Here is a 27,995-nt window from a genome sequence, read left to right on the forward strand (position 1 = left end):
AGGGGTACAGCTGGGCTGACCTGATGGGCACTGCTGGGCTGGCCTGATGGGTATGGCTGGGCTGGCCTAATGGGTACGGTTGGGCTGGCCTGATGGGTACGGCTGGGCTGGCCTATTCCTTCTGTCCACAGACACCCACAGATTTATATACATGTCCATGACACCCCTCATAAATTCCCCCGACCGTGTTTTGGGGTTCTGATGTCATTTTTCAGTGATAATAAAGAATATAAGGGCATAAAGTTACATTTTACAAATAAAACATTCATTTCTGCTCCGTGCTCCCAGCACCACCACAATGTGAGGGGAGAGAAGATTAAGAACTCTATTGGGGTTTGTTTACTAAGGCTGGAGAGTGCAAAATCAGACTCACGAATTGGTTTCTATGTAGAAGTGAGCCTTATTTTGCACTCCCCAGCTTTAGTAAATAAACCCCATTGCAACCTATGAAGAAGCTGTATTGCCATGACAACGTTTACACGCTGCCAGGGACAACAGAATGCCTGTGGTAAGCAGCACTCCGGTCACGTGGTGTGCAGTAGTACAGTGTGACAGGAAGCCCAGCATTCCATGCATGCCGACAGCGATCCCTCCTAAGCGCCCTCTGCTGGAAAACGGCTCTTCTTACACTTCTAATGGCTCCAGCAGGATCCAGTTTCACTTTCTTTCAGTGTTGGATCGAAGTTTCCCTCTGTGTAAAGAATGCGCTGATAGTTCCAGCAATGAGCCATGCTTCCCAGATACCGAGCCTGTGAGTATATGAGGATGTAGAGCAGTGACATGAGTGGAGAGGGAGGGAGGTCCATGCAATCTTCTGGGTGCAACAAGTGACACGTTGAAGGTTCTGCATAGAGATATCTGAGGACTGTCAGATGTCAGAGTGTCCTGTGTGTGCTCACCTCTGTCACACCTCTTCTCTTCTATCAGCTTCAGCATTGTACAGGATATTCCTGGACAAGATGGGAGGACACTTCTCTGTGGAGGGGAACATGGCATCACTGGCCCTGAATGGAGGGAGGTGAGGGGTCAGGACATGGAGAATGGAGGGAGGTGAGGGGTCAGGACATGGAGAATGGAGGGAGGTGAGGGGTCAGGACATGGAGAATGGAGGAGGTGAGGGGTCAGGACACGGAGAATGGAGGGAGGTGAGGGGTCAGGACATGGAGGGAGGTGAGGGGTCAGGACATGGAGAATGGAGGGAGGTGAGGGGTCAGGACATGGAGGGAGGTGAGGGGTTAGGACATGGAGAATTGAGGGAGGTGAGGGGTCAGGACATGGAGGGAGGTGGGGGGTCAGGACATGGAGGGAGGTGAGGGGTCAGGACACGGAGAATGGAGATAGGTGGGGGGTCAGGACATGGAGGGAGGTGAGGGGTCAGGACATGGAGGGAGGTGAGGGGTCAGGACATGGAGGGAGGTGAGGGGTCAGGACACGGAGAATGGAGATAGGTGGGGGGTCAGGACATGGAGGGAGGTGAGGGGTCAGGACATGGAGGGAGGTGAGGGGTCAGGACATGGAGGAGGTGAGGGGTCAGGACATGGAGGAGGTGAGGGGTCAGGACATGGAGAATGAATGGAGGGAGGTGAGGGGTCAGGACATGGAGGGAGGTGAGGGGCTAGGACATGGAGAATTGAGGGAGGTGGGGGGTCAGGACATGGAGGGAGGTGGGGGGTCAGGACATGGAGGGAGGTGAGGGGTCAGGACATGGAGGGAGGTGGGGGGTCAGGACATGGAGGGAGAAGAGGGGTTAGGACATGGAGAATTGAGGGAGGTGAGGGGTCAGGACATGGAGGGAGGTGGGGGGTCAGGACATGGAGGGAGGTGAGGGGTCAGGACATGGAGGGAGGTGAGGGGTCAGGACATGGAGAATGGAGGGAGGTGAGGGGTCAGGACATGGAGGGAGGTGAGGGGTTAGGACATGGAGAATTGAGGGAGGTGGGGGGTCAGGACATGGAGGGAGGTGGGGGATCAGGACATGAAGGGAGGTGAGGGGTCAGGACATGGAGGGAGGTGAGGGGTTAGGACATGGAGGGAGGTGAGGGGTTAGGACATGGAGAATTGAGGGAGGTGAGGGGTCAGGACATGGAGGGAGGTGGGGGGTCAGGACATGGAGCGAGGTGAGGGGTTAGGACATGGAGGGAGGTGAGGGGTCAGGACATGGAGAATGGAGGGAGGTGAGGGGTCAGGACATGGAGGGAGGTGAGGGGTCAGGACATGGAGGGAGGTGAGGGGTCAGGACATGGAGGGAGGTGAGGGGTCAGGACATGGAGGGAGGTGAGGGGTCAGGACACGGAGAATGGAGATAGGTGGGGGGTCAGGACATGGAGGGAGGTGAGGGGTCAGGACATGGAGGGAGGTGAGGGGTTAGGACATGGAGAATTGAGGGAGGTGGGGGGTCAGGACATGGAGGGAGGTGGGGGGTCAGGACATGGAGGGAGGTGGGGGGTCAGGACATGGAGGGAGAAGAGGGGTTAGGACATGGAGAATTGAGGGAGGTGAGGGGTCAGGACATGGAGGGAGGTGAGGGGGTCAGGACATGGAGGGAGGTGAGGGGTCAGGACATGGAGGGAGGTGAGGGGTCAGGACATGGAGGGAGGTGAGGGGTCAGGACACGGAGAATGGAGATAGGTGGGGGGTCAGGACATGGAGGGAGGTGAGGGGTCAGGACATGGAGGGAGGTGGGGGGTTAGGACATGGAGGGAGGTGAGGGGTTAGGACATGGAGAATTGAGGGAGGTGAGGGGTCAGGACATGGAGGGAGGTGGGGGGTCAGGACATGGAGGGAGGTGAGGGGTCAGGACATGGAGGGAGGTGAGGGGTCAGGACATGGAGGGAGGTGAGGGGTCAGGATATGGAGGGAGGTGAGGGGTCAGGACATGGAGGGAGGTGAGGGATCAGGACATGGAGGGAGAAGAGGGGTTAGGACATGGAGAATTGAGGGAGGTGAGGGGTCAGGACATGAAGGGAGGTGGGGGGTCAGGACATGGAGGGAGGTGAGGGGTCAGGACATGGAGGGAGGTGAGGGGTCAGGACATGGAGGGAGGTGAGGGGTCAGGACATGGAGGGAGGTGAGGGGTCAGGACACAGAGAATGGAGATAGGTGGGGGGTCAGGACATGGAGGGATGTGAGGGGTCAGGACATGGAGGGAGGTGGGGGGTTAGGACATGGAGGGAGGTGAGGGGTTAGGACATGGAGAATTGAGGGAGGTGAGGGGTCAGGACATGGAGGGAGGTGGGGGGTCAGGACATGGAGGGAGGTGAGGGGTCAGGACATGGAGGGAGGTGAGGGGTCAGGACATGGAGGGAGGTGAGGGGTCAGGATATGGAGGGAGGTGAGGGGTCAGGACATGGAGGGAGGTGAGGGATCAGGACATGGAGGGAGAAGAGGGGTTAGGACATGGAGAATTGAGGGAGGTGAGGGGTCAGGACATGAAGGGAGGTGGGGGGTCAGGACATGGAGGGAGGTGAGGGGTCAGGACATGGAGGGAGGTGAGGGGTCAGGACATGGAGGGAGGTGAGGGGTCAGGACATGGAGGGAGGTGAGGGGTCAGGACACGGAGAATGGAGATAGGTGGGGGGTCAGGACATGGAGGGAGGTGAGGGGTCAGGACATGGAGGGAGGTGGGGGGTTAGGACATGGAGGGAGGTGAGGGGTTAGGACATGGAGAATTGAGGGAGGTGAGGGGTCAGGACATGGAGGGAGGTGAGGGGTCAGGACATGGAGGGAGGTGAGGGGTCAGGACATGGAGGGAGGTGAGGGGTCAGGACATGGAGGTAGGTGAGGGTTCAGGACATGGAGGGAGGTGAGGGGTCAGGACATGGAGGGAGGTGGGGGGTCAGGACATGGAGGGAGGTGAGGGGTCAGGACATGGAGGGAGGTGAGGGGTCAGGACACGGAGAATGGAGATAGGTGGGGGGTCAGGACATGGAGGGAGGTGAGGGGTCAGGACATGGAGGGAGGTGGGGGGTTAGGACATGGAGGGAGGTGAGGGGTTAGGACATGGAGAATTGAGGGAGGTGAGGGGTCAGGACATGGAGGGAGGTGAGGGGTCAGGACATGGAGGGAGGTGAGGGGTCAGGACATGGAGGTAGGTGAGGGTTCAGGACATGGAGGGAGGTGAGGGGTCAGGACATGGAGGGAGGTGGGGGGTCAGGACATGGAGGGAGGTGAGGGGTCAGGACATGGAGGGAGGTGAGGGGTCAGGACACGGAGAATGGAGATAGGTGGGGGGTCAGGACATGGAGGGAGGTGAGGGGTCAGGACATGGAGGGAGGTGGGGGGTTAGGACATGGAGGGAGGTGAGGGGTTAGGACATGGAGAATTGAGGGAGGTGAGGGGTCAGGACATGGAGGGAGGTGAGGGGTCAGGACATGGAGGGAGGTGAGGGGTCAGGACATGGAGGGAGGTGAGGGGTCAGGACATGGAGAGAGGTGAGGGGTCAGGACATGGAGGGAGGTGAGGGGTCAGGACATGGAGGGAGGTGAGGTCCTGATCTCTGAGTGAGTGAATAACTTATATAGCGCTACAATTGTGAACTGAATCTCCTCAAGGCGCTTGGTATCCATTTTCCTTCTATTAAGCCTTCAGAAAAGATGGGTCTTGAGTTTCCTTCTGAAGGCCTGGTGATTCTCTTCCGTTGGTAATGAGTTCCTCAGTCAAGGTCCTTGGACTGGAAATCTTCGTTCTCCTTTGCTCTTGTGTCCCTGTGGTCAGGGACAGTAATGGCTTGTCCGATGGCCCACAATGCCATTTTCGCTTTCACAAAAAAGTGCTCTCCGAGCTTTCCCAGGAATATCATCTACAAGGCTGAAGCTGAGGAGGTGTGACCGAGGTGAGCACACAGGACACCCTGCGCCGGTCAGTCCTCAGGCATCGCTGTGCAGAAACTTCAATGTACCTTGTTGAACCCTTCAATTTTTCCATCAAACACTTTTACACTAAGGTTAGAGGACACCACAGTTATCATCGCCTGCTCTACCTTTCTTTGGTTATATTTCTAAATAATGTTGTAGGGGATTGGTAACAAAATTATCTGCACTGGGTATCCAATGTGCTACACCACATTACTTACTTTATTTATTTTTCGTCAACTTATTGATCACGCTAATGTACCATGAATTAAAGGTATCACGCTTTTTACTAGGGACTGCCCTGTGGACCTGAATATTATTTCAAAGGTTCCGGAGGGGTAACAAGTTTGATAAAAGCTGGTTTTGGGGATTACAAATCAGTCATTTGCATTTTGCAGAGTAGAGTAGGAACTGGCCAGAGAGGGATTACTTTGACGCAGTTGGTCAGCTTGAACATGTATTGCAATATATGTGAACCAAAAATCCCTGTTTTTATGCAGAGTTTCTTAGAAATGTGTAATAGTGTCTAGGGGTAAGGGTGTCTAGCAGGGTGCAGAGAGGTGACACATGGGTCCCAGAAGACAGCAGCGCAGCGCGACTTGCGAATGCTCAGTAGGGAACCAACAAGTGAAGCCTCAAGGCTTCACTTCCTGATTCCCTTACCGAAGATGGCGGCAGCAGTAGCATCCGAGTACCGAGAGACAGGCCAGCCTCGGGTGCCGACATCGCGGGCCTGCTGGACATGTAAGTGTCCTTATTTTAAAAGTCAGCAGCTGCAGTATTTGTAGCTGCTGACTTAAAAAAAAAAAATAATATTGGCGGGCCTCCGCTTTAACCACTTAAGGACCACCTTCTTCAGATATACGTCGGCAGAATGGCACAACTGGGCACAAGCACGTACAGGTACATCCTCTTTAAGTGCCCAGCTGTGGGTCGCTGGCGCTCGCCCCGCCCGCGGCGTGAGCCCGTGACCCGGTCCGAAGCTCCATGACCGCAGGACCCGCGGACCTGATCGCCGCTGGAGTCCCACGATCGGTCCCCGGAGCTGAAGAACGGGGAGAGCTGTGTGTAAACACAGCTTCCCCGTTCTTCACTGTGGCGCTGTCATTGATCGTGTGTTCCCTGTTATAGGGAAACACGATCAATGACGTCACATGTCCAGCCCCACCCCCCTACAGTTAGAAACAAAGATGAGGTCACATTTGACCCCTTCTGCGCCCCCTAGTGGTTACCTCCCAAACTGCAATTGTCGTTTTCACAGTAAACAATGCATTTTTAATGCATTTTTTGCTGTGAAAATGACAATGTGGTCCCAAAAATGTGTCAAATTTGTCTGAAGTGTCCGCCATAATGTCGCAGTCACGAAAAAAAAAAACGCTGATTGCCGCCATTAGTAGTAAAACATTTTTTTTTTTAAAAATGCAATAAAACTATCCCCTATTTTGTAAACGCTATAAATTTTGCGCAAACCAATCGATAAACGCTTATTGCGTTTTTCTTTTACCAAAAATAGGTAGAAGAATACGTATTGGCCTAAACTGAGGGAAACATTTTTTTTATATATTTTTGGGGGATATTTATTATAGCAAAAAGTAAAAAATATTGCATTTTTTTCAAAATTGTCGCTCTATTTTTGTTTATAGCGCAAAAAATAAAAACCGTAGAGGTGATCAAATACCACCAAAAGAAATCTATATTTGTGGGAAAAAAAGGACGCCAATTTTGTTTGGGAGCCACTTCGCACGACCGCGCAATTGTCAGTTAAAGCGACGCAGTGCCGAATCGCAAAAACTGTCCGGGTCCTTTACCTGCCTAAAGGTCCGGGTCTTAAGTGGTTAAGGTCAATAAACCTATATTTCCAGCTGTATACATAATACATATGACTCTTCTAGCTGGGAGATAGGATGCTGTGACCTCTTTAGTGGAATTCTGCACAGATAAAGAGGAAAAGATTACAGGGTGAAGCACTGCAGATGAAATCAGATTCCTGTATTAACTCATTCCATGCCATATAATATGACGTACAGATGTTGTCAGCTAGTTCTGATTTTCAAGGACAGTCCTTCATTTCAAATACTTTTTCCAGATGTTTTTGTTCCTGAGAATTCCCCTGATTTCCAGTTTTTATACCTAGAAATTCCCCTGGTTTTCAGTGTGTGAAATCAATGGTGTGTACCAGGGGCGGACTGACCATTTGGGAACTCGGGCACTGCCCGAGAGCTCCATGCCACTAGGGGGACCCATCAGAGTTGTCAGCCACATTTAAACCAGGGACAGTATGTAAAAATCTGTGTTTTTAAAAAATTCCAAGATTATAGCTGCCCCACCTCTCCAGCACCTTTTCAGTGTGTGTATGTGTATTCTGTGTGCATGTATACTATGTGTGTATATTGTGAGTCTGTGTGTGTACACTATGTATGTATACTGTCTGTGTGTGTGTATACTGTGTGGCCCCATAATCTATTGCCTGAGGGCCCCATAATCTCCTATTGCCCAGGGGCCCCATAATCTATTGCCCAGGGTGCCCATAATGTCCTATTGCCCGGGGGCCCGATAATGTCCTATTGCCCGGAGGGCCCCATAATCTCCTATTGCCCGGGGGCCCCATGAGTTGTCAGTCCGCCCCTGGTGCGTACAGCCTATTACATTAGGGTGCATCACAGAGCAAAACCATACATTACATGTGTGTATATCAGCAGAGCAGTGGACAGTGTCAGTAGAGCAGAGATTGGTGGCAGTAATATTTTTATTTTTATTATTTTTTTCAAATATTTTTTTTAATCATTTTTTACGTTACCATTTTTTATTATTTGTTTATAATTTTCTTATGAGCCCCATTGGTGGGCTTTGGTGAAATAATAAGGGTGTAAACAGACTCCTGAGGTCTCACTTTCCTCAGTCCCTTTCTCTGCAGGCTCAGCTGCACTGGACAGTGAAGGAATGGGAATTGCTCTGTGCTGAGCGGCATAGTTTACTATGCTTCAGTTAAGAATGAACACAGGTTATACACCTCTTATGGAGATGCCCAAAGCTCCATCTATATTGGAAACAGGTCTTATACACTCTTAAAGTGGATGTAAACCCTCTCATCCTTTCTAAACTACTGCCATAGTGCTGATCTATAAGGATATAGATGCCTCCTGCATGTATCCTTACCTGTCATATGTCTCCCCTCTGTCTGTTATAAGAACTGAGAAACTGCAGATTCTGTGGGTGGATCTGTTGTCTGGAGCTCGGTGGGCGGAGTTGTGATGTCAGTAGACTCCCCGCCCACCTCTACACTCCCCTTGTCAACATGCATTTTGTCCTATGTATTACTTACACTGAATTCTGCTATGATCACTAACATCCAGTCAAAATCCAGAAAAGTAACTACATGACTTCAGAAAAAGAGAGGGGGTAGGAATTAAAAAATAATGCCTGTCTCCAGGCTAGTGCATGAGATATGTAAATAACCTGTCACTCACAGCAAGGGGGCGGAACGGACCAAGGTTTTTCTCTGTTAGTCCATTTTATCTCACTGAACAATAAAAGAGGATTGAAAGCTGGATTAACTCTTTGTGGCAAGACTGGGCACAGATGATAGTAACTCGGCTCGTGTATCGTGGCTCCGGGGTGTGATTGGCCGGAGCCGCGATGACGTTACTCCTGCACAGGTGTTAATGCAGCCTCAAAGTGGCCTCCCACCATGTAATCTCCTTAGGGTGGGAAGCCACTTAAAGCGGAGGTCCACACATAAAGTGAACCTCCGCTTTTCGGAACCCCCCCCCTCCGGTGTCACATTTGGCACCTTTCAGGGGGAGGGGGTGCAGATACCTGTATAATACAGGTATTTACACCTACTTCTGGGAATAGACTCTGTGAACTACTTCTGTGACATAAGCTTCCCTTTTCATACCCCCTCTTGTTGAAACACCCAATTCACCTGCCTTTTCTGCCTAGCCATAGACTAATGCCGTGTATACACGATAATTTTTCGGCATGAAAAAAACGTTGTTTTTCCAAAAACGTAATTTAAAATGAGCGTGTGTGGGCTTCACATCATTTTTCAGGTTCTGAAAAACGACAAGAATTTTTTTTTGAACAAGCTGCATTTTTTAACGTCGTTTTAACCACTTAAGCCCCGGCCCAAAATGCAGCTAAAGGCCCAGGCCAGGTTTTGCGATTCGGCACTGCGTCGCTTGAACAGACAATTGCGCGGTCATGCGACGTGGCTTCCAATCAAAATTGACGTCCTTTTTTTCCCACAAATAGAGCTTTCTTTTGGTGGTATTTGATCACCTCTGCGGTTTTTATTTTTTGCGCTATAAACAAAAATAGAGCGACAGTTTTGAAAAAAATGCAATATTTTTTATATAATAAATATCCCCCAAAAATATATAAAAAAACTTTTTTTTCCCTCAGTTTAGGCCGATACGTATTCTTCGACATATTTTTGGTAAAATAAATCGCAATAAGCGTTTAACGGTTGGTTTGCGCAAAATTTATAGCGTTTACAAAATAGGGGATAGTTTTATTGCATTTTTATAAAAAAAAAATTTTTTTACTACTAATGGCGGCGATCAGCGATTTTTTTCATGACTGCGACATTATGGCGGACACTTCGGACAATTTTGACACATTTTTGGGACCATTGTCATTTTCACAGCAAAAAATGCATTTAAATTGAATTCTTTATTGTAAAAATGACAGTTGCAGTTTGGGAGTTAACCACAGGGGGCGCTGAAGGAGTTCTGTTTCACCTAGTGTGTGTTTACAACTGTAGGGGGGTGTGGCTGTAGGTCTGACGTCATCGATTGTGTCTCCCTATAAAAGGGATCACTCGATCGATACGCCGCCACAGTGAAGCACGGGGAAGCCGTGTTTACATACGGCTCTCCCTGTTCTTCAGCTCCGGGGAGCGATCGCGAGGGGGTGGCTAGAAACGAATAACCGCCCCCTCATCCCGGATCGCTCCCAGACGATTTCCGACCGCCGCATGTACCGGTGGGGGGAGGGGGACCCCCGACCCCCGTATAGACAGGGATGTACATGTACGCCCATCTGCCTGTATGTGCCATTCTGTGGACGTATATGTACATGCGGCGGTCGTTAAAGCGGAGGTTCGCCGGAAAAAAATCCTGTTTTTACCCTTAGATGGATGCTCATTTAGTCTAGGGGAATGGGCTATTTGTTTTAAAATCCGAGCATTACTTACCCTTGTAGAGGGCGATCTTCTCCGCCACTTCCGGGTATGGGTCTTCGGGACTGGGCGTTCCTTCTTGATTGACAGTCTTCCGAGAGGCTTCCGACGGTCGCATCCATCGCGTCACGATTTTCCGAAAGTAGCCGAACGTCGGTGCGCAGGCGCAGTGTAGAGCCGCACCGACTTCTTTCGGCTACTCGTGACGCGATGGATGCGACCGTCGGTAGCCTTTCGGAAGACTGTCAATCAAGAAGGAACGCCCAGTCCCGCAGCCCATACCCGGAAGTGGCGGAGAAGATCGCTCTCTACAACGGTAAGTAATGCTCGGATTTTAAAACAATTAGCCGATTCCCCTAGACTAAATGAGCATCCATCTAAGGGTAAAAGAGCAAAAAACAGCATTTATGGGTGCACTCCCACTTTAAGTGGTTAAACAATGTAGTTTTTCGGGTTGTAAAAAATGATCGTGTGTGGGCTAAAACGACGAAAAAAACCTGCGCATGCTCAGAAGCAAGTTATGAGACGGGAGCGCTTGTTCTGGTAAAACTACCGTTCAAGGGTGGCATCATCCGCATGGAACTTCCCCTTTATAGTGCCGTTGTACGCGTTGTATGTCACCGCGCTTTGCTAGATAAAACGATGGTGTGTGGGCAACATCGTTTTAATGATGAAGTTGGAAAAACTTTGTTTTTTCGACATGCTGAAAAATGATCGTGTGTACGCGGCATGAGTCCTGCCAGTCAAATTGACTTTACAAAGCTTGAAAAACTACCAGCTTTATGGTTCTGGGTGGCAATGCCCTCTGTAATTCTCAGACAGGGAGGCTCCAACATTCATGAGACAAGATACTGCTGTCCTCACCATGAAATGCCTTCTGTATAGAGATAGTAATATAGTAATAGTATATAAAACTATACAGCCCCGTAGTAATGTCTCCAGGATAGCATAAGCAATCAAATTTTTTTTAATTTTTAACCTTTACAGGTAATTTCCTAGACCTAAATCATATAAATGTGTGTGTGTACTGTATATACATTATCTCACAAAAGTGAGTACACCCCTCACATTTTTGTAAATATTTTAACCCCTCACTGTATATATACGTCATTTTTTTAAAGATGGATATCTCGGTAACTGCAGCAGCTGCTGCCACAACTGAGATATCTATCTTTTCAGTGAGCGGTCCTCTAAACCATAACGGTGGTCTCCGCGTTGGATTCGCCGCGAGATCAGTGGCGGGAGAGGCGATCGGGTGCGTCCTCTTGCTCGGCTGGGATACGAGTGAGGGCAAGATGGCCCCCACCCGTCTCCATAGCATAGCAGGGCGGAAGCGACGTCAAAATGTCACTTCCGCCCATGCTTCTTAAAGGGACATTTTCTAGTCATTTTTTCAAATGACACTTTTTTTTGCATTTTAGTCTAAATATGGGATCTGAGGTCTTTTTGACCCGAGATCTCATATTTAAGAGGACCTGTCATGCTTTTTTCTATTACAAGGGATGTTTACATTCCTTGTAATACAAGTGACCCATTTTTTATTTTTTTTTGTGTAAAAATTTAGAAAATAAATAAGAAAACAAAAACATTTTTTTTAAGCACCCCGTCCCGACGAGCTCGCAAGCAGAAGTGAACGCATACGTGAGCAGTGCCCGCATATAAAAACGGTGTTCAAACCACACAAGTGAGGTATCACCGCGATCATTAGAGCGAGAGCAATAATTCTAGCCCTAGACCTCCTCTGTAACTCAGAAGATACAACCTATAGAATTTTTTAAATGTCGCCTATGGAGATTATTAAGGGTAAAAGTTTGACGCCATTCCACGAGCGGGCGCAATTTTGAAGCGTGACATGTTGGGTATCATTTTATGCAGTGTAACATTATCTTTCACAATATAAAAAAAAATGGGCTAACTTTACTGTTGTCTTATTTTTTTAATTAAAAAAAGTGAATTTTTTCCAAAAAAAGTGCGCTTGTAAGACCGCTGCGCAAATATGGTGTGACAAAAAGTATTGCAATGACCGCCATTTTATTCTCTAGGGTGTTAGAAAAAAAATGAGCACCCATAATGTTTGGGGGTTTTAAGTAATTTTCTAGCAAAAGAAAACTGTTTTAATCTTGTAAATACCAAATCTGAAAAACAGGAAAGGTCCTTATGTGGTTTTAATATATATTTTCATGTAACAACACTGAAGAAATGACACTTTGCTACAATGTAAAGTAGTGAGTGCACAGCTTGTATAACAGTGTAAATTTCCTGTCCCCTCAAAATAACTCAACACACAGCCATTCATGTCTAAACTGCTGGCAAAGTGAAAATATCCAAATTGGGCCCAAAGTGCCAATATTTTGTGTTTCCACCATTATTTTCCAGCACTGCCTTAAAAGGGTTGTAAAGGTATTTTTTTTTTTAAATAACAAACATGTTATACTTACGTCCACTGCGCAGCTCGTTTTGCACAGAGTGGCTCTGAACCTGGTACTCTGGGGTCCCTCGGCGGCTGTCTTGGCTCCTCCCCGCAAGAACTAACCGCCTTCATGCAAGCTCTCTCCCATGGGGGTTTGTTCTTGTGGGCTCGCTCCCGTGATACAGCCGGCAGCCATAGCTGCAGACTGTATCACTCGGCCCCGCTACCCGGCGCGCCGCGTCATCGGATGTGATTGACAGCAGCACGAGCCAATGGCTGCGCTGCTTTCAATCAACCAATGAATGAGCCGAGAAGCCAGCACGTTCACGGCGTGGGACTTTCGAGGGGTCAGGTGGGAAAACGGGGGGGCTGGGGGAGCGCTAATACTCGGATGTTTTTTCACCTTAATGCATAGAATGCATTACGGTGAAAAAACGTGTGCCTTTACAACCCCTTTAACCCTCTTTGGCATGGAGTTCACCAGAGCTTCACAGGTTGCCACTGGAATCCTCTTCCCTCCTCCATGATGACATCACAGTGCTGGTGGATGTTAGAGACTTTGCACTCCTCCACTTTCCATTTGAGGATGTCCCACAGGTGCTCAAGAGGGTTTAGGTCTGGAGACATGCTTGGCCAGTCCATCACCTTTACCCTCAGCTTCTTTAGCAAGGCAGTGGTTGTCTAAGGCCTCGTACACACGATCGGTTAAACAGAGGACAACGGTCTGATGGACCGTTTTCATCGGTCAAAACCGATCGTGTGTGGGCCCCATAGGTTATTTATCCATAGGTTAAAAAATAGCCAACTTGCTTTAAATTTAACCGATGGATTCCTAACCGATAGGTCAAAAACGATCGTTAGTAGGCACAACCATCGGTTAAAAATCCACGCATGCTCAGAATCAAGTCGACGCATGCTTGGAAGCATTGAACTTCGTTTTTTTTCAGCACGTCGTTGTGTTTGACGTCACCGCGTTCTGACACGATCATTTTTTTAATCTATGACCTTCAGACCGTTGGATGGTGTGATCGTGTGTACAAGGCTTTAGAGGTGTGTTTGGGGTCGTTATCATGTTGGAATACTGCCCTGCGGCCCAGTCTATGAAGGGAGGGGTTCATGCTGTATGTTAAATGATAGAGACAGAATATCAACCACAGAACTGTGCAGGAAGATGTGAAAATGCATCAAAAGTGCATCACAGGAGAAAAACGAAGACACTGGGAAAAAGAGGGGAAAAACACAGCAAAATTGCATCAAAAACGCACATGCAGAAACGCATCTAGAACACATCCAGACCTTGTTTCTGTTGTGTGAATCAAGTCTTATAGCAGACTTCCACCCAAAAGTGGAAGCTCTGCTTATCTGCCCCCCCCCCCCCTTCGGTGCCACATTTGCCACCTTTTTTGGCGGGGGGGGAGTGGGTACCTAAATTTGACAGGTACTCGTCCCCACTTCCGAGAGATCTTGCTGCGGCGAGATTACTCTGAAGTTTGGCCCCCCTCCTCCTTCCTCCGCCGCTGGGTCATAAAGAAAACGCAGTGCACTTCGAGCATGTGCAGTAGGGAACTGGCTGTGAAGCCGAAAGGCATTATTGCCAGTTTCCCTTACCACTAATGGTGACGGCAGCATCCGAGAGCCGATGGAAACATCAGCTGGGGTGCCGACATCGCTGTATTTCAGGACAGGTAAGTGTTCTAATATTAAAAGTCAGGAGATGCAGTACTACAGAGCTACAGTACTACAGAGCTACAGTACTACAGAGCTACAGTACTACAGAGCTACAGTACTCCGCTTTAAAGCAAAGTTCCACCCAGAAATGGAACTTTCGCTGATCGGATTCCTCCACCACCTTCCGGTGCCACATTTGGCACCTTTCGGGGGAGGGGGGATCAGATACCTGTCAAATCCAGGTATTTGCTCCCACTGCCGGGAGAAAAAGATCGCTGCACTTTGTGTGGCGAACTATGCCATGTCCGACCCCTCCTCCCCCGCTGTCTTCTGGGAGACATACAGGTTCCAGAAGACAGCATTTAGAACGCGCAGCACGACTCGCGTATGCGCAGTAGGTAACCTGGAGTGAAGCCGAAAGTTTTCACTGCCTGGTTAGCCTAACAGGAATGGCGGCGGCAGCACCTGGGAGTCGATCTGAAGATTGGCTGGGGTGCTGACATTGCGGGCTCCCTGGACAGGTAAGTGCCCAAATATTAAAAGTCATCAGCTACAGTATTTGTAGCTGCTGACTTTTTTTTTCCCAGGCGGAACTCCACTTTAAAGAATATGTAAATCCAACTCAGCCTGCTCTCTTCCAATGATCTAACTTGTGCTGACATGCCCCCCTCTGCACAGCCATTCACTGGGAAGACCAATATGCTGCTGTTTTTCTTTTGGCAGCTCTCAGCTGAGAACAGAGGGTATGTGATCACTTTAACCACTTGCTGCCCACCATATAGCAAAATGACAATGGCAAAGTGGTTCTGTTATCTTGATCAGACGTCATATAACACGATCAGGATAACTAGCCGGCACGCGCCCATCAGTGGTGCAGCGTGTCAGTCTGATACACCGCAACTCCGATCTAGGTAAAGAGTATCTGATGGAGACTCTTTACCACATGATAAGCTGTGTCCAATGACAGCTGATCACAGTGTAAACAGGAAAGTCCGCGTATCGACTTTTCCTCACTCGCGTCTGTCGGATGCGAGTAGAGGAGAGCCAATGGGCTGCTCCTCTGACAGGGGGAGTCTGTGCTGATTATTTATCAGCACAGCCCCTCCCCCGAGGATGCCCACACTGGACAACCAGGGACCCCACCAGGTATGCCACCCATGGCCACCACGGATGCCAATCAGTGCCCACAATGGATGCCAATCAGTGCCCATAATTGATGCCAATTGGTGCCAAACACTAATGCCTGACAATCAGTGATGCCCATTAGTACAATCCCATACCTCCCAACTTTCTGAGATGGGAATGAGGGACACCTATCAGCAAAAGTATGCAGGCATAGGACACACCCCTTGCCACACCCCCTTAAAGGAGAATTGTACAAGATTGGTTAAACTCACAAGTGCTTTGTTTACCACTACTATTCCTTTATATTGGCTTTCAGAATTTACAAATGCAGCAATTTACGAATCAGATGAAAGGTTTAGCACTGGAAATCACTTTTTGATAGATAAAAAGTGCATTTTATATACAACCATAATGATCAGACCAAAATGAGGGACAAATAAGGGGGAATGAGGGACAGAGGGACATTGCTCCAAATCAGGGACAGTTGGGAGGTATGCAATCCATCAGTGTACATCAGTGCCCATCCATGCCCATCTGTGCCACCTCTCAGTGCTGCCTATCAGTGCCACCTATGTGTGCCCATCAGTGCTGCATATTAGTGCCTATCATCAGTGCCACCTCATTGGTGGTCTCCATCAGTGCCGCCTTATCAGTGCCCGTCATTGAAGGAGAAAACGTACTTACAACGTTTTGTAACAGAAACAAAAAAAAAAACGTTTTTTATTTCAAAATTTTCGATATTTTTTTATTTGTTTAGCAGAAAAATACAAATTGCAGAAAAATAAGCTCTATTTGTTGGAAAAAAACTGATAAAAATTGTGTTTGGGTACAGTGTAGCACGACCGCACAATTGTTATTCAAAGTGTGGCGGCGGCGAAAGCTGAAAATCGTTCTGTGCAGGAAGGGGGGTATTGAAGTGGTTAAATAACTGGAAAAAAAAAGTTATTTATAATGTTTTCTATAATGTTTTATTTGGATTTTAAACAAAATGGTTTGTTTTACAAGGTGAGGGTTCACATATACTTTAAGGTTATTTATATTCTCTTCTTTGTGTCATTATTATAAAGAATAAAAGTGATTGGCGCAATCGTTTCTTCAGGCAGCGAAGGAGTTAAAATGTGCTGGTTTTGGAGGCTGCGGAAGCCATTGCCAATTTGCCAGCAATGATCCAGTTCCACCTTAAGGGGAGGAAGCTCTGGGTGTAACCTGAAGCTGGGTTTGGTTCCTTGCTTCTGTCACTGACTCTCCTCAGAGCGATGGGAGGGACAGACAGACAGACGGATGGACAGACAGCCAAACAAGGAAGTGCTCCCCTATAGATTGTCTTATCACTCATAAGAGGCTGCAGCAATCCTTCCTTCCTTCCAGCATGACAGGTCAGTGACCACAGACCCTTGTCTATCATGTATTGCAGTGTGCAGGTCATGTGACGTGGTGACACTGGCTTGTCACTGCAGACAGGAGAAAGTGACTTTGTGATAACTTTGTGTATGTCAGAGGCATGTGTCCTATTCTCTGATATCACACACCATGCTTGCTATGAAAATACTCCTTCTATATAAGCGGGGTGATCTGAGGACTCGAGCGCAGAACGCCGGCCTCTTCATTTATGACTTGGAAACATTTCCTGATCTCTTGCAGCACTTTGGAGGCAAAGTAGAAAGTAGTAATGATGTGTAGATCTCATTAAACCCTTAGGGCCAGATTCACAGAGCAAGTACGCCGGCGTATCTACTGATACACTGGCGTACTTTCAAATTTGCCGCGTCGTATCTTTCATTTGAATCCTCAAACCAAGATACGACGGCTTCTGGCTTCGCTCCGACAGGCGTACGGCTTCGTACGCCTTCAGATCGTAGGTGCAATACTTCGGCGCCCGCTGGGTGGAGTTTGCGTAGTTTTCCGCGTCGGGTATGCAAATTAGCTTTTTCCGGCAATCCACGAAGGTACGCGCGGCCGTCGCATTCTCTAGTCGGCTTTTCCCGGCGTATAGTTAAAGCTGCTATTTTGCGGCGTATAGATAGACTTGCCATGTTAAAGTATGGCTGTCGTTCGCGCATCAAATTTAGAATTTTTTTTTTGCGTAAGTCGTCCATGAATAGGAAAGGACGTAACTCACGGACGTCTAAGTTCAGAACATGACGTTGGTGCGACGTCATTTCGCGCAAAGCACAGCGGGAAATTTCAAAATGGAACATGCACAGTTCAATCGGCGCGGGGACGCGCTTCATTTAAATGAATCACGCCCCCTACCCGCCCAATTTGAAATACGCGCCGAGAAATACACTACGCCGCCGTAACTTACGGCGCAAAATCTTTGAGGATTTCAAAATACGCCAGGTAAGGTACGGCGGCGTAGCGTATCGCTGATACACTGCGCCTGGGCAATTCTATGTGAATCTGGCCCTTAGTAACCAATCAGATTTCACCTTTTATAAGATAATGACAAATACATGGGACCGCAGGCCGCAACCCCCCCATCAACAAAAAACACATAAACCTTAACCACTTGCTTACTGGGCACATATACCCCCCTCCTGCCCAAGCGAAATTTCAGCTTCCGGCACTGCGTCGCTTTAACTGACATTTGCGCGGTCGTGCGACGTGGCTCCCAAACAAAATTTACGTCCTTTGTTCCCCACAAATAGAGCTTTCTTTTGGTGGTATTTGATCACCTCTGCGGTTTTTATTTTTTGCGCTCTAAACAAAAAAAAGCGTCAATTTTGAAAAAAACCCCACAAACTGCCTATCTTTAGGCAGGCATAGCGTATCTCAGATACACTACGCCGCCGTAACTTATAGCGTCAGGTTCCTTATCCAGAAAGAATTTGCGGCGTAAGTTACCGCGGCGTAGTGTAAATGTGTCGGCGTAAGCACGCGAAAATTCAAATGTCTGAGATGTGAGCGTGTTTTATGTTAAATCATCGTGACCCCACGTAAATTACGTTTTTTTTTTAACGGCGCATGCACCGTCCGTGGAGGAATCCCAGTGCGCATGCTCGAAATCACGTTGCAAATAGTCAATGCTTTCGACGTGAACGTAATTTACGCAAAGCCCTATTCGCGAACATTTTACGCAAACAACGGAGTAATGGCGGCGATCTGCGATTTCATTTTTTTTATTGGGACTGCGACATTATGGCGGACACATCGGACACTTTTGACACATTTTTGGGACCATTCACATTTATACTGCGATCAGTGCTATAAATATGCACTAATTACTGTATAAATGTGACTGGCAGGGAAGGGGTTAACACTAGGGGGCGAGGAAGGGGTTAAATGTGTACCCTGCATAGTGTTTCTAACTCTGGGGGGAGGGGACCGATCTGTGTCCCTATGTACAAGGGACACAGCATCGGTCTCCTCTCTCCCTGACAGGACGTGGATCTGTTTACACACACAGATCCACATCCTTGTCTCTGTAACCGCCGATCGCGGGTGCCTGGTGGACATCGCGGCCGCCAGGCACGCGCATCGGCATCTCAGTGATGCAGCAGGAGTGCGTGCGCGGTGGCGCTAGCCCGCCCCCCCCCCCCAGTGGCCGTTGACGTCCTCCCGGTAATTAATCTTTTGTTAATAGGCAGGATGCCTAGTGGTTAAATAAATGACCAATACACGGATAATGGCATAAAATGGCTGCAGCTCTATGTATTGGTTTACCAAAAGCATACAAATCATAATATTGTCAATATATATATTTTTTTATTCAATAAGACCCCTTTCACACTGAGGAGTTTTTCAGGCGGTTTAGCGCTAAAAATAGCACCTAAATACCACCTGAAAAACTCCTGCCCTTTCACACTGAGGCGATGCGCTGGCGGGACCATTCCAAAAGTCCTGCCAGCAGCATCTTTGGAGCAGTGAGAGGAGTGGTGTTTTCCTTACCGCTCCTTCCCATTGAAAACAATGGGACACCGCGGTAATGCCACCGGCAATGCGCCTCTGCAGAGGCGCATTGGCGGCGGTATTAACCCTTTTTCGGCCGCTATCGGGGGTTAAAACCACACTGCTAGCGGCCGAATACCGTCGCAATTCCGATGGTATAGCGCCGCTAACACCACCCACCCTGGTGTGAAAGGGGCCTCACAATGAAACCTTTACAAATACCACCAATCATACTCAGTTGTCAGAACTCAACAGTGTTAATTTTGGCAGCAAATTTCGATTTAGTCTTAGGACTAAAATGGCATTTTAGTTTTAGTCCCATTTTAGTCTTCTGCAATTGTTTTAGTCGACTAAGGGGCAGATCCACAAAGCGAGTACGCTGGCGTATCTACTGATACGCCGGCGTACTTTCAAATTTCCTGCGTCGTATCTTTGTTTTGAATCCTCAAAACAAGATACGACGGCATCTGGGTTAGATCTGACAGGCGTACGTCTTCGGATCTAAGATGCAATTCTTCGGCGTCCGCTGGGTGGCGTTCCCTTCGTTTTCCGCGTCGAGTATGCAAATTAGCTATTTCCGACGATCCACGAACGTACGAGCGGCCGGCGCATTCCTTTACGTCGTCTCTAGTCGGCTTTTTTCGGCGTATAATTAAAGCTGCTATTTCGTGCCGTACTCAATGTTAAGTATGGCCGTGGTTTTTTTTGCATAAGTCGTTCGTGAATCGGGAATGGACGTAATTTACGTCCAGGTCAAAACCAATGACGTCCTTGCGACGTCATTTCACGCAATGCAGGGCGGGAAATTTAGGGACGGCGCATACGCAGTTCCTTCGGCGCGGGGACAGGCTTCATTTAAATGAAACACGCCCCCTACCCGCCCAATTTGAATTCCACGTCGTTACACCGCTTGAGATACACTACGCCGCCAAAATCTTTATGGATTCGAACCAAAGCCAGGTAAGGTACGGCGGCGTAGCGTATCTCAGATACGATGCGCCGGGGCAGATCTTTGTGGATCTGCCCCTAAATCTCCAGTACATTTTAGTCATCTAAAATCGAATGGGTGTAATTAAATTGTAATGCATTAGTGAACGTTTCTCTACCATTTCCAAACTCATTATATACTGTTGGAGTGCAAAAACTCATGTTTTATTATTTATGTTATTGAGGTATGAACATGCACCACAGACCAGAGTTCATTTTGAAGTCAAATTTCAATTTAGTTTTAGTCTTAGTCTTTTGACTAAAATGGCATTTTAGTTTTAGTCCCATTTTAGGCTTTTGACTAAAATACCATTTAAGTTTTAGTCGTATTTTAGTCATCGCAATTGTTAAATAGTATTAAAATAGTATTAATTTAGTCGACTAAAATGTTTTATTCGACTAAATTAACACTGGAACTCAAGCAACTTACTGCAAGGGAACAGGGGTGTGGCTTGCGGGGTGCTGTGTATTTGAATGGACACACACAGCCCTGGGAGCACGCACAAGAGTCTCAGCCAAAGTATGCATGTGGAGTTATTGGGCCAGATTCAGGTAGAATCGCGTAAATCCGCGGCGGCGTAACGTATCACATTTACGTTACACCGCCGCAAGTTTTACGGGCAAGTGCTTGATTCACGTAAATCCGTCCGGCGCAAGCTGGCCTAATTCAAATAGGGCGTGTATCATTTAAATTAGGCGCGTTCCCGCGCCAAACATACTGCGCATGCTCCGTTTTGAAATTTCCCGCCGTGCTTTGCGCAAAATGACGTCGCACCGACGTAATTTTTTGAACGGCGACGTGCGTTACGTCCTTTCCTATTCACGGACGACTTACGAAAAAAAAAAAATGTGAAATTCGGCGCGGGAACGACGGCCATACTTTAACATGGCTAGTCTAAATATAAGCCATTGAAATAGCATCCATAACTTTACGCCGGGAAAAGCCGACTAGCGACGACGCAAGAGAATGCGACGACCGCGCGTACCTTCGTGGATCGCCGTAAACAACTAATTAGCATACCCGACGCGGAAAACGACGCAAACTCCACCCAATGGGCGCCAAAGTATTGCATCCTAAGATCCGAAGGCGTATGAAGCCGTACGCCTGTCGGATCTTACCCAAATGCCGTCGTATGTTGGTTTGAGGATTCAAACTAAAGATACGACGCGGGAAATTTGAAAATACGCTGGTGTATCAGTAGATACACCGGCGTATTTCATCTGTGAATCTGGCCCATTTAGTCCAGCAGGCAGTGCTGACAATGCTGGTCAGGATTTCTGTGCAGCAGAGGCATTGAGTAGTCAGAGCTCATACAGGAGCACAATAGAGATCTAGCAGATTCTGGGTATTTTTTATCTTTTTATGATAAAACATGGGGATATACTGTCCACCTGAACTTTAACAATACAGCTGGACAGTGCCGTACACATGCCGCAAAGCTTTGCTTCGCGGCCGCGCAGTTTTCAGTCTGACAGGGGATATCACCTGTCAAACTTGCCCATTGAGTTCAATGGGGCCACACCACAACAGAGAACCAAATGCTTGGGTCACAGTTGCGGCGCGGTCCTAAAATGTATAATTACCATCCAGTAATTTAAAAAGAAAAAGAGCCACCCAGGAGGTGGCAGTAGTGTTTCCTAAACACCTGTCAACTGTTGCTATTTATACTTCCCTCTGAAAAGTAATCCCCTATGGGTCACTTTTCAGAGGGTGGCACACTTACTGCAAAAGTTAAAGAATCCAAAGGGAAGGTAAAGGCTTTGTCTACCAGCAACAGAGGCTCTGAGGTAGGGAATTTGTTCTGTTCGTCTCGTTTCTCTGCGTGCAGAAAGAAATAGGGAAAAGCAAGATGAACCATTAGCAGTTTAGACTAGAAAAAGCAAAGCCAGTAAGACTTGTTTAATGTTTGATTTCAAAATACAATGTTAATTATGTATATAGAAAGACACCATTGTTGTTAGATAAACCCCACAGGCTATGACACCATCTTAGATGTATGCAAATGTGAAAAGATGGATTGTGATTGCACTTTGATGTGCCATATGGGATAAAACGTATTGATATTTTATTGAAAACGTAATATTTAAGTTTTCTTTGTTGTCAGATGAACACTACTGGTAGTAAATATCACATCTGTGTTATGTATAAAGTATGAATACAGCATCGCCTGGAGGAAAAGCAATGGTGCTGTAATTGGAGATGCATTTAGCAGTCTGATGAAGCTTTATCAATGAGGGATCTATAAGACTGCACAGGAGAACATAAACACCTTCCCAATGTAGCTCAAGACTTGTAAAGTAAAACATGTTTTCACCTCAATGCAATCTATGCATTAAGGTAAAAAACATCTCATAACGCCGCCCCCCCCGAGCCCCCGTTATACTTACCTGCCCCCTCGAAAGTCCCACGCGGTCCCCTTCGCCTCTCAGCCTGGCCGCTGATTGGCTAGAGCGGATGGATTGAGAGCAGCGCAGCCGTTGGCTGGCGCTGCTGTCAATCACATCCAGTGACGCGGCGCGCCGAGGGGCGGGGCCGAGTGATACAGTGAGCGACTATGGCCGCTCGCTGTATCACGGGAGCGCGCCCGCAATTACTGACCACCATGCAAGCTCTCGCATGACTGTGGTGAGTAATTGCGGGGAGAACCAGAGACAGCCGCCGAGGGACCCCAGAAGATGTGGATTAGGGCCACTCTGTGCAAAATTAACTGCACAGTGGAGGTAAGTATAACATGTTTGGTTATACTTGTTGTAAAGTATCTATGTTTCAAATACACTCTGCCGAAAGATCAGTGCTTTCACATAGAGCAGGGGTCGTCAACCCTCGGTGCGAGCGGGCGGCACGAGAGAGGCCGGTGGCCGGCCGTAGGAAATTAAGTTCCTCGGAGTAAATGAACAATGTAGGTGAGAGTGAAGCACACAGTGGGGTAGACTCAAAGAGCAATTGCGCCTGCGTAACCATAGTTACGCAGCGCAATTGCTTACTTCCCCCGGCGTATCGAATGCTCCTGATTCAGGAACCTCGATACGCCGACTGCAGCCTAAGAAATGACTGGCATAAGGCTCCTTATGCCGTCATATCTTAGGCTGCATTCTTACGAAGGCCGCTAGGTGGCGTTCCCGTTGTGGTCAGCGTATAGTATGCAAATTGCATACTAACGCCGATTCACAACCCTACGCGAGCCCTGCGTACGCAGTTTACGTCGTTTGCGTACGTCGGTTTTCGCGTAAGGCTGCTCCTGCTAATAGCAGGGGCAGCCAATGCTACGTATACCCGTCGTTCCCGCGTTGCGACGTTTAAATTTTACGTTGTTTGCGTAAGTGAATCGTGAATGGCGCTGGACGCCATTTACGTTCACTTTGAAGCAAATGACATTTGCCGCAATGCATGTCGGGAAAGTTTCCCGACGGAGCATGCGCCCTACGCTCGGCGCGGGAGCGCGCCTAATTTAAATGATTCCCGCCCCCTACGGGATCATTTACATTAGGCGCCCTTACGCCGGGCATTTTTGAGGAGCGCCCACGCAAATTACGTGGCTACTGCTTCGTGAATGAAGCGTAGCGCAGTTAATTTGCGTGGGCGCAGGGCAAAAACGGGACGCTGCGTCTCCGTAAGGAGTGCGCAGCGGTACCTGAATCTACCCCAGTGTTGTTTGTTATGCACCGTGGCCCCTCCCTCAGTCTCTCACACGGACACTCCCAATGCAGTGTGAATGGACGTGCCGCCTCCTCACTGAGCTCGCCCGGCCCTTCTGTCATAGAGGAAGGCGCAGCACACTGTCACCTCCAGGACAGCCCACAGTAACAGGGAAGCCACTGGTGTCCCGTGGTAACAGGGATGGACAGAGCTGAGAGGAGACGAGTCCACACTTCTTCCCGGGATGCAGGGAGCCGCCCCCTCCCCTCTGATCTCTCCATATATTTACCTGCTGCTAATCTTCAGCCCTCACAACATGACTGAGCTCCGGGGGAGCCCAGAGTATAACAACACTGCCAGTGACAGGGTGAGTGTGAGCGGGGACTGACTGGGACACGTGTGCATGGAGTGTACAGGGCCTAGTGGGGGCACTACCTTCATCTGTGGAGGGGGGCACTACCTTCATCTGTGGAGGGGGGCACTACCTTCATCTGTTGGGGCCTTACCACATCTGGTGGCAGGCAGCGTGGAAAGTGACATTCCGCATCTGGTGGCAGGCAGCGTGGCAATTGACATTCCGCATCTGGTGGCAGGCAGCGTGGCAATTGACATTCCGCATCTAGTGGCAGGCAGCGTGGCAAGGGACATTCCGCATCTGGTGGCAGGCAGCGTGGCAAGGGACATTCCGCATCTGGTGGCAGGCAGCGTGGCAAGGAACATTCCACATCTGGTGGCAGGCAGCGTGGCAATTGACATTCCGCATCTGGTGGCAGGCAGCGTGGCAAGTGACATTCCGCATCTGGTGGCAGGCAGCGTGGCAAGTGACATTCCGCATCTGGTGGCAGGCAGCGTGGCAAGTGACATTCCGCATCTGGTGGCAGGCAGCGTGGCAATTGACATTCCGCATCTGGTGGCAGGCAGCGTGGCAATTGACATTCCGCATCTGGTGGCAGGCAGCGTGGCAAGTGACACGCTCAAAGCTCCCACTGATTCTGCATTATGGTAGGTTTAACTATTTCATTTATTATTATAATGTTATAATATAAATAATGCGCTGACAAATTGCCCGCGAAAAATCACTTACCCCCCGCGTGCCATCCCCAACCTCCCCCCCAACCGGGCCTTGGCAAAATTTTCTTCCACAGAGCTGGTCCCCGGTGCCAAAAAGGTTGGGGACCACTGAGTCATAGAGAACAAAGGTGCATCTTTGCAGCAAGCTGGCAGGGATAGGCTTTTCTACTCAGTCTATGATTGCAGACTCAAAAACTGGCGCTGACAAAACTGAATTCTTTGCTTTTATGGCATTTGTAGGAGCAGGTTTTATATTGATTTTTTTTTTTTTATAGTCCAGGTTATTGTTTTATGAGTGGATTATCACTACGGCAGTGTGAAAATGAATTATGAAGATGAAAGATACAGTTGTGCTCATAAGTTTACATACCCTGGCAGAATTTGATTTCTTGGCCATTTTTCAGAGAATATGAATGATCACACAAAACCTTTCTTTCACTCATGGTTAGTGTTTGACTGAAGCCATTTATTATCAATCAACTGTGTTTACTCTTTTTAAATCCATAATGACAACAGAAACTACCCAAATGACCCTGATCAAAAGTTTACATACCCCAGTTCTTAAAGCGGGAGTTCACCCAATTAAGTTTTTTTTTCTCTTTTCCCCTTAGATTCCTGCTCGTTTGGTCTAGGGGAATCGGCTAGTTGTTTTCAAATATGAGCCGTACTTACCGTTTTCGAGATGCATCTTCTCCGTCGCTTCCGGGTATGGGTCTTCGGGAGCGGGCGTTCCTTCTTGATTGACAGTCTTCCGAGAGGCTTCCGACGGTCGCATCCATCGCGTCACTAGTAGCCGAAAGAAGCCGAACGTCGGTGCGGCTCTATACTGCGCCTGCGCACCAACGTTCGGCTTCTTTCGGAAAATCGTGACGCAATGGATGCGACCGTCGGAAGACTGTCAATCAAAATAGGAATGCCCAGTCCCGCAGCCCATACCCGGAAGCGACGGAGATGATGTATCTCGTAAACGGTAAGTACGGATCATATTTTAAAACAACTAGCCGATTCCCCTAGACAAAACGAGCATGAAGCTAAGGGGAAAATGTGTTCTCTATGGGTGAACCTCCGCTTTAATACCGTGTATTGCCCCCTTTAACATCAATGACAGCTTGAAGTATTTTGTGGTATTTGTGGATGAGGCTCTTTATCCTCTCAGATGGTAAAGCTGTCCATTGCTCTTCGCAAAAAGCCTCCAGTTCCTGGAAATTCTTGGGCTGTCTTGCATGAACGGCACGTTTGAGATCTCCCCAGAGTGTCTCAATGATATTGAGGTCAGGAGACTGAGATGGCCACTCCAGAACCTTCACTTTATTCTGCTGTAGCCAATGACAGGTCAACTTGGCCTTGTGTTTTGGATCATTGTCATGTTGGAATGTCCAAGTACGTCCCATGTGCAGCTTTCTGGCTGATGAAGCCAAATGTTCCTCCAGTATTTTTTGATAACATACTGCATTCTTCATGCCATCAATTTTGACCAAATTTCCTGTGACTTTGTAGCTCACACATCCCCCAAAACATCAGCGATCCACCTCCGTGTTTCACAGTAGGCATGGTGTACCTTTCATCATAAGCCTTGTTGACTCCTCTACAAATGTAGTGTTTATGGTTGTGGCCAAAAAGCTCAATTTTGGTCTCATCACTCCAAATGACTTTGTGCCAGAAGGTTTGCGGCTTGTCTCTGTGCTGTTTGGCGTATTGTAAGTGGGATACTTTGTGGCATTTGCATAGTAATAGATTTCTTCTGTCGACTCGACCATGCAGCCCATCCTTCTTCAAGTGCCTCCTTATTGTGCATCTTGAAACAGCCACACCACATGTTTTCAGAGAGTCCTGTATTTCACATGAAGTTATTTGTGGGTTTTTCTTTTCATCCACAACTACCAGGAAAATTGTTTGGGATGCAATTTTAGTTGGTCTACCTGACCGTGGTTTGGTTTCAACAGAACCCCTCATTTTCCTCTTCTTGATTAGAATTTGAACATTGCTGATTGCCATTCTGAATTCATTGGATATAATTTTATACCCCTTTCCTGTTTTATACAGTTCAACTACCTTTTCCCGCAGATCCTTTGACAATTCTTTTGCTTTCCCCATGACTCAGAATCCAGAAATGTCAGTGCAGCACTGGATGAAAGATGCAAGGGTCTGTCCAGAAACTCATTAACCTTTTATACACACACACTAATTACAAGCAAACAGATTACAGGTAAGGATGGTTACCTTTTATAGCCATTCAACCCCCTCTATGTCGACTTGTGTGCATGTTATCAGGCCGAAATCACCAGGGTATGTAAACTTTTGATCAGGGTCATTTGGGTAGTTTCTGTCATTAAGATTTAAAAAGAGTGAACACAGTTGATTGATAATAAATGACTTTATCCAAACACTAACCACGAGTGAAAAACGTTTTTGTGTGATCATTCATATTCTCAGAAAAATGGCCAAGAAATCATAAATTCTGCCAGGGTATGTAAACGTTTGACCTCAACTGTATAGCATTGTAGATAACTAGTGTAGGAGCCTGACGGGATTTGTCTCTAGAAATGTTTGTTTCTGATATAACGCTTTGATTTACAGGGGTGATCATATGTATAATTTAATTAAAAAAATAATAATTCTGCATGCCCCCCTCCACCCCAGACTTTGATTCAGGGGTCTCCAAATTTTTCAAACATAGGGCCAGTTTATTGTCCTTCAGACTTTAGGAGGGCCAAATTATGACCAGCGGTGGCAGAAAATGTCTTGGGCTCAGCACATATGAGAAAAAAACTTGGCCTTGAGGTTGGTGGTCAGTAGAGGTAATGCCCCTATTAGTAGGAGGAATAGTATCCCATCATTGGTATCAGTGGACCAAATAGTGGCCCCTTGTTGGTGTCAATGATGAGGAATAGTGCCTCAAATCGGTGGAAGGAATAGTGCCCCAAGGGCCAGATAAAAGCTAGCAAAGGGCCACATCTGGCTCTCGGGCTGCAGTTTGGAGATCCCTGGCTTTAAGCAAACCTGTGCTTTGCCCAGTGAAAGGCAAAGCAATACATTCCCTTTAAGGATCCTTCCCCAGCAGCACATATTCCGCTATCCTTGTTCCCCCATTCAGCTGTCATGTGCAAAGAATATACCCAGTACCTCTGGGTATGAAGGAGCATGTGACTCACTCCTCTTCCTGTCATGTGACTATAC

General features: G+C 47.9%; 1 protein-coding gene across 2 annotated transcripts in view; it reads left to right on the plus strand.

The window, feature by feature from the left end:
* Nucleotides 1-637: 637 nt before the first annotated feature.
* The window catches only part of CARD19 (caspase recruitment domain family member 19), a 56,046-nt gene continuing 28,688 nt past the window's right edge, over nucleotides 638-27,995 (plus strand). The window contains exon 1 of one of the 2 annotated variants that reach the window (XM_040359288.1): nucleotides 638-751. In XM_040359288.1, coding sequence (XP_040215222.1) covers nucleotides 730-751 — 22 coding nt within the window. In that variant the 5' untranslated portion in view covers nucleotides 638-729. Of the gene's footprint in view, nucleotides 752-16,439; nucleotides 16,612-27,995 lie in introns of those variants that run through there. The other variant, XM_040359290.1, reaches the window with a different exon arrangement.

This window comes from Rana temporaria, chromosome 7 (assembly GCF_905171775.1).
Source record: "Rana temporaria chromosome 7, aRanTem1.1, whole genome shotgun sequence".
Lineage (NCBI taxonomy): Eukaryota > Metazoa > Chordata > Amphibia > Anura > Ranidae > Rana > Rana temporaria.